At 34.9% G+C, this 12,426-nt stretch overlaps 1 protein-coding gene across 1 annotated transcript; it reads left to right on the plus strand.

Moving 5' to 3' along the window:
• The first annotated feature begins 4,512 nt into the window (after positions 1 to 4,512).
• On the plus strand, positions 4,513 to 8,024 carry LOC124638251. The gene is made up of 3 exons (XM_047175150.1): positions 4,513 to 4,748; positions 5,169 to 5,404; positions 7,446 to 8,024. Exons 1-3 carry the CDS (start codon positions 4,542 to 4,544, stop codon positions 7,843 to 7,845), a joined length of 843 nt encoding a protein of 280 aa, XP_047031106.1. The 5' UTR covers positions 4,513 to 4,541; the 3' UTR covers positions 7,846 to 8,024.
• Positions 8,025 to 12,426: the final 4,402 nt, after the last annotated feature.

A 12,426-nucleotide genomic window follows, 5' to 3' on the forward strand; every position in this document is an offset into this window, starting at 1 on the left:
TGATAACTCAAATAAGTTATCGTTTCACGGTTTTCAGCTTAATTTGGTTAAGGCATCTCAATACATTATCACAAACAGTCTGCCTCTCACTTGGTATTCAGCCCAGCACAGCTGTCACAATTACAGGCTAATAGTACATTTAAATGCAAAGACCAGTGCGGCCTCTCTGAACTTGTACCGCAAATGAACATTACTGTACTGGGGATGTTTTATTGTATTATTTTCTGATAATATAGCGGTTAATCTTTAAGGATTTCTGTTTAGCTGGGAGTTAACAAAGGTCGATGACTGCAGTAAATACAAAAACGCATTTTATATGTTTACCTCTTTTTCACTAGTGTCCCGCATGAACTTAAGTGCATCTGGATAATAGTAGACGATCCTCGATTAAGTGGATATTTAACGCTAAAATGATCTCAAATTGGTCTATTTGTTCCTGAGATCAGCGCATAGCTATTAAATATTTGACAAAGTATTATATTAGTTTTTTCCTGTCAAAAATATAGAGTAGATACTTACTAAATCGAATGAAGATGATATCAAAGTGGTCTTCAAATCAAATCAAAATCCTTAAAGTTCTTATGGTAATAGATATCCAACGAAGCCATTGAACTTCAGAAGTTCCAAGAAATATTATAACACTGAAATATTTTCTTCCTCGTAACTGAAGATCCAATAATTTTCTAATCGGAAGTATATTTGATAGCCAATGATAATAAAATTATAATGAAACTAGATGCTCCTTGAGGTTTCACCAATATCCCGGGATAACAACTTTCCGCATCTGGATAAAATGTATGTTATGCTGTGTATGTATTTTTTCTAGCTCTAAACCATTTGTGTACCTACATTTAAATCATATAAAACGTTTTGGAGTGGAAGCGATGAGTAGTAAGTGTTCTACAAAACACTTAATAAGTAACTAACAAGAATTGATAACAATTAAGTTAAAACCTAAACTCTAACTCATATCACTTAACAAAATGAACTCTCATTGACACAAGTATCCTGCTTTGTTCATACTTAAACAATGTCTACATACAAATGTCTTACAATACAAATGAGACAGAAAGTTATCCTCATTTTATGAACACCCGGTCTAATAATCCCGTGAGTTCTAAAAGAATATGGACTGTAAGTCATGGTGTTAGAGTCTCAAGTTGTTTGGAAATAGTTTCATGTTTAAAGTTAAACAGTTCACGAATATAGAACTGGATGCGTTCTTGTTTTGGAGTTCTGAATTTAAAGTGCAGTCAGTCAGCTTACAAGTTTTTGTGTAATTAGTTATTACTTTGAATAAATTAAGTCTTTATAGTGGTAACTTTATTGCAGGTCATGACTTAACCTCTATTTATGTTTTGTTTGTTTATATTTTAGCTATTTATATTTTAGATTGGTACCTGAGCCTTTTCCCAATTATGATCTGATCTCCCAGTTATCCCGGCAACCGAATAACGTACGGTAAGATCGGTTTGTCGGACTTACTGGCTTCTGGCAACCCGTAGCGTCTGCCAAAAATGTTCCATGACAGCCGGCGAGAAAACTTTAAGTTCCCAAAAAAATAAATACAATTTCGTTCGTCCCCAATTTCGTTCATTTTGTAGGCTCCCACACAATAACAGTGTGTGTCCATCATTGTCACATCCTCTACAAACTTCACAAAGTGAGAGAGGTCACAAAGTTAAGACAAACCCTCCGGTTAGGTACACTACTTCAGGCTTTGCACTCTTTATTGCCAATTTCTTTAGGTATCTATAAAGTAGATTTGGGAAGTGTGTCACAAGATAAAGGGAATTAAAAGTTAATTAAAATGTATGCTGGAATATTGATATTATTTTTGGTTTTAATGACCTGAGGTTTTAAGTTTTTCTTGTTAAAAATTACCAGGATTAAGGAACCCAGAATTAAAACAAAAATGGTGCCAATGTATACGTTCCTAGTTACAAAGTCACAGATAATGTGTTCGAAAATTATTTTTATTAATTTTCGAAGGAGATCAACCAACCACGCTGGGCATTACAGTGCACAAGAATGCGGCAATCCGAGATGACCGAAGAAGAGATCAGGCACAGCAACCGACCGAAGAAGAGATCAGGCACAGCAACGACTGCCTAACGTGCTCTCCTGACGCACGAAATCCACTCTATTAGCATTCTGAGGACTAAGTATGACATACACGTACTATTATCATGAACATTGAAACGTATTCGTAGGGTATAAATTATGGTTCACACGGGTTAACATTATAATATTTCCCTCAAGACTGCCTCATTGGTGTAGTGGTCGCAAGCGCGGCTGCTGTGCTCGAGCTCTCGGGTTCGATTCCCGGGTCAAAATCGCTTTGTGGGTTTTCTTAAACTTTCACAAAGCAGCCCACAGTCTGGAAGTTGGTGATTGATTCACCCGTGCATCGTAGAGCACGTAAATGTCGGTCCTGCGCCTGATCTCTTTCCGGTCGTGTCGGATTGCCGTCCCATCGGGTTATGAGAGTGAAGGAATAGGGAGTGCACCTGTGTCTGCGCAAATGCTCGTGCACTATAATATGTTCTGCGCAGCTGGCTGATCTCCTTAAAATGAGAACAGCCGCCGTGGCCACCATTATTTCCCTCAATAATCGGAATATGCAGCATACAGGTTATTGGACGCATTGAATAGATGAAGCTAGGGCTTTGTTCCAAATTATTGGAAACTTTACGTAATATTCGCTTTGACAAGCTTTTCGTGGCGTGCTGGTACTGAAAACGTTATAAATTCATATTGAACATTCCAGCTTTACAGTCAAAATATTTCCAATAATTAAATTAATTTATACAAATTCCTATGTTGGTGCATTTAATATGTATTTATACTTTATATAAAAATAATATAATAATATGAAAGACGATATGGCTGGATAGAAGATTATGCAACAAGGTACATAAGAGCTTTTTTGATGTCTGTAAAACTACTTTGTACCTATACTGTTTGTCTAATCGTGTTCAACTTAAAAAAGATATTCTAAACGGATTATCATGGGAATTCCTGAAATAAAGAAGTTTCGATTTCATCGCTTATTAGGGTTCCGTACCCAAAGGGTAAAACGGGACCTTATTGTTTTCGCTCCTCTGTCCGTTCGTCCGTCCGTCTGTCACCAGGCTGTATCTTATGAACCGTGATAGTTACAGACTTGAAATTTTCATAGATGATATATTTCTGTTGCCGCTATAGGTACCAAAAAATACTGAAAACTATAATAAAATAAATATTTTTGGGGGCTCCCATACAAAAAGGTGATTTTAAATAATGGTACGGAACCCTTCGTGTGCGAGTCAGACTGGCACTTGGCCGGCTTTTAATTTACCCAGATGACTACTTAATGAACTAATTACAAGTAAATACCCGAATTGTTGTCTTGTATATAGATACAATTTCGTGGTTTGTTTGTTGAAACACAATTCTCGTGACTTCAATTGCCGCAGGAATCACCTTCAGATCACGCAACACAAACAGTATGAACAATATTTGTGCATATATTAATACATGATCTAGTAATAACAAACATTATCTTATCATTATGCAATAGTTATTTAGGTGCACTGCTTAGAGCAGCTAACTGGCCGGACACGCCACTGCCTCGTCTTATCTCTGTCAAAGATATGAGAGCGCTCACACTGCGTTAAGTTGCTATTGTGATTAAAATAATGATTATAAAAAAAAGTTTGGGAAAGCTGTTTCTTACTATGAGTAGAATCATGTGTTCAAATATAGGTCACTAATTACCGGTGACCCTATAAGATATTGTCATGTGAATGTGCAACCATTTCATCAAAGACAAATGCCATGGCAATGGAAAAATGGCAGACTTTCGCAAAGTGTTGTGTGGTCATGGCGGTTCCTGTTGGTTAAATGATCGCTGTAATAGATATCATGTCATTGACATTAATCCACCAAGGCTTACTTGTCTGTTGATGAAACCTATATTTAGAATAGTTTCATGTATTGTTTGTAATTACATCATTTTAATTTTACGTTTTTTCATTGTTGATGCTGATAAGGAGTGTTTAAAAAGAAAGTGAGTACTAATAAGAAAGTTTATCGAATCTCTGTCGATTTGTAAACACAATCTTTTTCCCATGGTGTCAAATAATATTGCCAATCGTCGCCGTCTTTAGCGCAAAATCCAAAACCATCATGAATCTGTCACCAATAATCACATAAGGTTAGTGACACACCTTGTTTTTTAATAACCTGGGGGATAATATTTATTAATCATAATTGTTCAATTAATAAATGCATTTTTAGCACTAAGTGCATATATTTTTTTAATGAATGAATTAATATTAATTTCGCTGTCGAACAAGCTATGTTAATATATATTTTGTAGCTTTAAATAGAACGCCCAACATTTAAGAAACTCATAATTAAAAAAAAATCCTCAAGAAAACCCGCACGCTAACACAAGCATACGCACCGGCATAATGCATAAATATCAATACGATAAAAGGTCCATTAGATGCTCGCTAATAATATACTGACAGTCGCACGCGCATTCGTCGTTAGTCATGTCGGACGAACCATTGCAGTATTTACCTCCCGACCGATGGGGAGAACTCCAAACACTCTTTAAGGACGACTGGACACGAGGAGTGGGAGGGTACCTAGTGCTAGATGTCCAGAAACACTGGATAAATAAGGGCATAGAATATAATTTTAAAGTCTATTGTCCTTACGGTGATGTGAGAAACGGAATGGTCGCCGTGAATGATAAGGTTAGTGCTATTTATATTGAAATAAAAGTACCTAAGTATATTTTTATTTAGAAGTTTTAATGTGAGTACGTTCTTCTGTAGCTGCCGTTATGTTTATTTTTGTAAAATAATAGGTGTATTGAAAGTGAAAGTGATTAAGAGCTGCCATCTGGTGGACCTAACGTAAACTAATCTCTAAGAAATTTTCTAAGCAGCGAATAGATGGAGCTTATAAAACTTTAGCACGATTTAAGCTCGCAGCTTCCATACTTCATCTGCCTAGCCTTCTGGTCATTTATTAAAAAAAGAGTTCCTTAACATAAGGGACGGAAGAAAAGTTTTCAGGAAAGCAAAGATATAATATTTTTCCCATACTTTTAGCAATAGTTACGAGATTTTAAATCAATCCCCAACGACCAAGAGTTATTGTTGTAATTTCAGGAAGGCTGTTATGAAATCATAATTCAATGCCCAAACGATGACTTGGAAAATCTTACGGCTGCTTTGAAAGAAACTAAAATCATTGATTGGAAAAAGCAGATTACCGTACCATATGTGACCAACCATGTGAAGGAGCTCATTAAAAAACTCGCAAAAGACATTAATTTGGAAATTCAACTTATATTGCCGTCGGAAGTATTTATATTGGAAACAAACACACCCTATAAGGATGTCGAGTAAGATTATTATTTATTTCTTTATTTCATTAGGTACTAACTTAAACACTAAGATATTTTTGCGTTGAAGCAATTTTTTCATAAACCAATCATATCCGTAGGGTGATGAGGATGTTCTATTTTAATTTGGTTCTTGCATAATTTTGCCATCGAATGATGACATAAAATTTTCGAATTCGTACTAAAACTGTGTTAACGCAGGAAAGTTTGCATTTTATTTACGTTATGTATGTAAATTGTAGGCTTATGACAAGAATGATGACCATCGGCCATAATTTTTGGCTATAAACGTCTAATCACTATTATAAGACTGATCATCAATTGTATAATATGGTAACTTACCTTACATCATATAAATTTATCATCTACCGCATCAGATCTGGGGGCACGGCAGTGCCCCAGCCAAGTCTCGAGCAAAACGGGCACGGCCGTACCATCTTTTTTCGAAGCGATTCGCGGCTGTTTCGCCCCCCCTATATCTTCGACGTGGACAAAGCTAGGAGTTTAGGTTTTCGGTGAATAATAGTAGGCATTAGAACAAGCTTAAGTTCGAAATTACATGCCAATTGAATTAATAGTTTAGGAGTTACGGTCGATCAAAGTTACATCATTTTGTCACTCACTGACACACTGACAGATCATCAAAAATCTAAGGTACTTCTAGCAGACTTAGAAACTTCAAATTTTGCGCCAAGATAGGTCATTAGCCACATATAAAGGAAAAATTATAAAAACATTAAAAAATAATATGCCATAGAAAACAATTTTATATTTGCGGTTTGGCAAGAACATTATGTATGGATTTTGACTGCATTGTTAACTTTGTTCGTTGTTTAAGTACCTATTCAATTGGATGAATACATACATAGAATAGAAAAGAATAATATAAATGTAATACATAGACTATCATTAATACAAATTAATACATAAAGTTCATAATTCATTAAATTAATAAAGCTAAAACTCCATTGTATTGCGATAAATATTGTATGCGCGCTTGATAGATGGCGTTGTACCTGTCTGTATCGCGCTATGGTTTCGTTACAAAGCGCAGTCTAAGTAGTACTTCAAAATAATTCGGTAATTTTCATAGAGATAGAGAATGGGTTCTAAGCAAAGCAGTAGCTGAAGTCCAAGAAATTATGAGGTCACCTAAAAAAAAAGAAAGAAAAACACAAAAAATAAATGAGATCCCACCAAATACATTAAATGTAAAAAAATGCCAAGTCTCTCGATGCAGCCTATCCATCGTAAAAAGTTTTGAGATCTCATAGAAGCCAAGTCCTATTCAAAATATTTTGTAGTTATAAATCAACATTTAGTAATTGTATCAATAGTTTTCTTTATATTATAATTATAGTGACTTGGCAATGAGCACAAGAAGAAACAAATAAAACGGCATATTTGGAGGAGTTGAAAGTTACACACACCGCATGCGTAAACATTAATATCACAAAATTAATTTTGTTTTGGTTTATCCGTGTCGTCCCAACCGAATTTCGGCAACGGCAGTCAGTCTTAGTGTACTCTCGATTCATTTACTTTCATAAAGCGATGGCCCGTAAGGTATACTTAATTTATTGTATTGGAGCATGTAGTCGGTAGTGACCATCATGATTCACACATAACAAATAATCTGATCACTGGTCTCGTCAGTAACATTTGCACATAATTCCAGGCAGCAAGCAGCTTTTAATTTGTGCTCATTGCCAAGTCACTATAATTATAATATAAAGAAAACTATTGATACAATTACTAAATGTTGATTTATAACTACAAAATATTTTGAATAGGACTTGGCTTCTATGAGATCTCAAAACTTTTTACGATGGAAAGGCTGCATCGAGAGACTTGGCATTTTTTTACATTTAATGTTTTTGGTGGGATATAATTTTCTGCCATCTATCTGTCTAATATTTCTTATACATCACCATGAGAAGCGCTAGGTAAACTTTCAGTCCCCATAAAAATATATATGAAGAAGAAAGTTTGGATTTCAAACTCATACCTATAACAATTTTTACGTCTTTTTGTTTTGCAGCCTATCTGAAGGCATATCCTTCGAGCTTCTGACAAATGACTACGTGGACCTTCTCGACTCCACCTGGCCTCATCGCTACGAGGGCTCCACAACCTACTTCGAACAACTCATAGACGTCAAAAGAGGTTACGGCCTTTTTTCTAACGACATTTTAATCTGCTGGCTTCTCATCAACGAATCTGGCAACCTCCTACATATGTATACCATTAAAGAAGAAAGAAAAAAAGGTTATGCCGAACTCCTTTTAAAGTTGGTCTGTAATATTCTGATAGAGAATGGTAAGCCGGTGATTGCACATTGCTTGAAAGATAATTTTAATGCGTGCAAGCTGTATAGGAAGGCGGGATTTACTCAAATTGAACCAGTTGACTGGATTTATGTGCAAAGTAATGAAGAGTAAAGGGGGCTGACTGATGTAAGTGTAACAAAATTAATAAATATGTACAAAACAAACAATTAGATTCCAAGTATAACATACGTCGGTAAATAAGTAAAGTACAAGTTATTATATACATATTGTATTTTTGAAAGTATTAGATATATGTTTTTTTGATTATAATAAAAGAGGTATTATAAAAATGTTATTTCCATGATAAATAAATACAACCTTGTTACAATTTTTTTTTTCATGAGGACCTGAGCAAAACCCATGTAAATACTTCTACAAAATGATGTTCTGTTTAATGAATGCATCGAATATTTAATGAATTCCAAGTTCATAAATTCTAAGCAAACCCTTGAAGAGTTTCCTCTCATAAAATTAACCCTACTAATAGGAGGGAAACTACAAATGTCCTTACATGCAGCCTTTCCCATAGGACCCTGTGAACAATTTTTTGATCATAGACACATTGTAACATAGTGGACAAAGTAGTTTAATTACCATAATATTATGGCAAGTTTGAGACAGCATTTATTAGATCCAATTTTAATTTTATTCTGCAAAATGAAACAACGTATCGAAAAGCTACAAGGATTTTTGAAATCTTTTGAGAAGTCGTGTGAAAGGGCATTTTATATTTAAGTGCTCCATATTCTTCTTATTGAAACGCCTTAGTATAGAAATGCCTTTTGCAAGAAAAGTTAGGCCTACTTACCCCCATAGAAGAACAACGCAATACCTTACGTCACGGTACAAAACCGACGTCATCCCACTTTCTACGTGGCCTACCCACGTGCATAATTAATGAGACCTCTCTGCCCTTCCTCTCGTATCAATTACGTCATCACAATTTACGACAATGTCACCAAATTGTGTCACCGAAGAAAATCACGAGACGAGAGTTCATCAACGCTTATTATCATATATTTACATAAAACTCGATGTGAGAAAAGGGAACGCTAATTATTGCTGTTTTAAGTGCCTTTGTCGCAAATAGGCTGTTTTAATAACATTTATTTTGTACGTAATGAAAATATTTTCATATCACTTAGTGGGTATTGAAAGGCTTTCAGTGAGTACGAATTTAATTATTGTGATGGAAATTTGTATTTAATTAATTCAGTTTCTGTATTTGTAAATTTTAAGTTTGATTCTTCTTCCATTTTGTTGTGATTTGGTTTAAAAAACTATGTTGCGCTCAACTTCAGTAATAATTATTTAAATTGCAATAATGTTTGGCTTATAAATTAACTCAAAGAACACTTACTCCCAGAGGAAAGAGCTCATTCGATCTTAGTTTAGCTTAACATTAAACATAAATTAAACTGTCTGGAAAAAGCAAACAGAGTAAACATTACTATACTCATATCTTTTTCAGTACGATCTTTCTTCTAAGATCTTTAACTCTTGGTCCGAACAGCTGGGGATTTCTTTCAATTCTGCTTTCAACCATAAAGCGAGGTGACGGATAATTTTACGAGACACTCGCAGACGCGAGATGGTACAACTATTTGCTATAAAACATGTGATCTCGTACAATGTACACAAAGAATACTTGGGGTAAAGAATCCTATAAACAAAAGCCAATCTGAAAATCCTTCGCTTTAGTTTTCAAATAGGTTTAACAATGTTAACGATCCCTTCTCGGTGATAAAGCTATTTTATGTTGCAACTTTTTTTTAAACGTTAAGTTGCAGTTTTTAGCTATCCATAACCGAACCATTTTAGTTGTCAAATCGCCGATTTGACCAGTAAGTGGTAACAGTACAGTAAGTTATCGTTATAGCTAAATGCTGCAACTTACCTTAAGTGTACAACCACAGACTTAAGGTCGTTGATATTAATCTCCAGGGTATATTTCTTTTAAAGAATAATGTAGAAATTACAGCTGTGGTAATTGGCTGCGCCGATGTATCGTCTCGTACAAAGCTTAACAAAATTACGTGGGACTTCAAAATATACGATACATATTTTTTATTATTTTTTATTACAGTAACATAAAGTCACCATCAGGCTTTTCATTTCGAACTGTCGTGAAAACAGCTTAATTTTCAGTGAATACTTATGTTTTTGGGCATTTCCACGTATAAATCTGTGGATACACATTCTGACATAAGCCCACTTACAAAAGATATTCAACCAACTTCAAAATTAACATGTGGTTTTACAAAATGTCAGCTCGAAATGAATTCAGGAAAATACATGCAATATTTTCGAAAGGTCACAGATTAATATGGAAAATCGGTTTTTTGTTTCGTGTTTTTTTTTAACAATCGGCAAAAATAGATCTTTGTATATTTATCACTTTGCGGTCAAGCGTGACAGAGCGTTCATTCATCAATCGTCATAGCCAAGTAAATAAAACACCATCAAACTATTTCGTGTGTATTTTCAGAACAGCTTATTGTTAACTACTTAGGTACCTAGGTACTTGACTGTGTTTTATCGAATAACTGGAATAACTGTTTTCTTGTAAAGCACTGGTACTCAGCTGAATCCGGTTAGACTGGAAGCCGACCCCAACATAGTTGGGAAAAGGCTCGGAGGATGATGATGGAATAACTGTTTTCTGCGGTTTCACCGGCGCCGCGCGAAAACTACTGCCCGTACCTGGATAACAAATAGCCTATCTAAATCGGGGATAGTCATGCATGCTTCCTACAGTGAAAGATTTTTTTAAATCGTTTCGTTTCGGTACATTTAGGGTACAAACAAACTTAAATCTTTATTATATTAGTATAGATGATCTATTCTTCTGTAGTTTCATTATGAATCTTCGAAACACACCATCATTATAGAACAAGAGTGCTAGTTTAGCAAACAGAATCTTCAGTTCAGCCAGAGGGGACGCCGGACTCGGATGAAACATAGCTTACGTTACTCGGGAATACTCTAGCTTTCTATACTGAAAGAATTTTTCAAATCGATCCATTAGTTTTGGACCCTACCAACCCTACAAACAATCAAAATATAATATTTGTATCTATAGATGATCTATTCTTCTGTAGTGTGGTTGTGTATATCTACATTTGTCCTAAGATACTCCACGTCCATATCACAGAACAAGAGTGCTAGTTTAGCAAACAGAATCCTCAGTTCCCAGTCAAGAGAAGCGCAGTTCAGAATTCAAAGCGAGTTGTCTTAGCGGCGAACTCGACAGTCTCATGGGAACTTGATATTATGTCTTCAGAGACTCAGGAGTCTATTGGAAACTGATGTCACGTAGAATGTGTTTGTCTGTTTGTGTTGTGTTTGTGGTATGATGTTGAGATGTTAGGAGGAAGGGATGAGTATATTAGATATTTCGGTTTCATTTTTGTAAAAGTTGATGAACAATTATTGCTTTGGTTTTTTCTACTTTGGATTATGTTACTACCTACCCAAAAACCTATGCAAAATTATTGTTTTTTAACCGACTTCCCAAAAAGGAGAAGGTTATCAATTCGGCCGGACAGACTACATTACATCCCATCCATGAGTGCGAGAGGTTTTTTCATTATGTACTGGACCAAATACTTGTGAGATGACATCAAATAGTACGGTATGGAAGAAGAAGACATACCGTGCTGCTTCCATGTAAGAAATTGGAATAAGGGCAGGGAGATGACTACTGATATACCAAATACAACCTTCTATTTCTATAACTTATTTTCATCATAGAACTAATTTAAAAAATTGCATGATAAATAAATTAATACTATTTACAGTAAGTATTACCCAATCAACAACAAAACACAATATAAACACTAAAAATACTATATAACGAATACAGGGCTATGTGCACACAAATAGGTGCACATATTGATCAATAAATTCGCGACAGTATCTAGGGCACCGAGGCATTAGCAATAGCGTTATCTTATCTTCACAAATGCATTGTCGAACGAGAATATTGTAAAATAACTTTGGCTGGGAATGTATGTAAACTAAGACAGATTTATATTCTCACTGCTTGCTGACGTTGGCAAAAACTTGTGATCATTTTTTGTGATTTAATTGATCGATCTTTGGGAAAATTTTAGGCTAACGTTCAAATAAATAGGCTGCTAAATAAACGCAAGTATTATAACTCTTTTGTAAATAACTTCTATATAAACAGTTGAGAATAATGTCCCGTTATTTTCTTACCAATTGATTTCCCTACAAAAAATCACAAATAGCAGCAAAAAATTACCTTGTGTAGAGATAAGATTTATTTATTTGTATTATATACAAGCAGCTATCATGTTAGGCTTTATTAACCGTCTCCCCAAAAAATAAGAAACATTTTCGGAAATTTAAAATTGAATACGCCAGTGTTCGCGCAAACTTTCTCCGGACATCAGGCTCGGACTCTGGAAGACGGAAATTTTCTGGAATATGCCATGAATACCGTAGTAAAACTTGCCATATCTTTACGGTTGACTTATTTTAATGATCCGAATTGTTTCGTACATATCTTAATGTGAGATATGGACGCGGAAGCAAGTTTATATGTTTTTTTTATTGCTCAATCATGTCTTTTAAGTTACAGCGAATATTATAGTAACTCAAGTGAGAGAGGTTGTAAAATAGATACGATAATCGTATATGAGTTTCTTCTTTTGTTACAATCATAGA

Source organism: Helicoverpa zea, chromosome 17 (assembly GCF_022581195.2).
Source record: "Helicoverpa zea isolate HzStark_Cry1AcR chromosome 17, ilHelZeax1.1, whole genome shotgun sequence".
Taxonomy (NCBI): domain Eukaryota; kingdom Metazoa; phylum Arthropoda; class Insecta; order Lepidoptera; family Noctuidae; genus Helicoverpa; species Helicoverpa zea.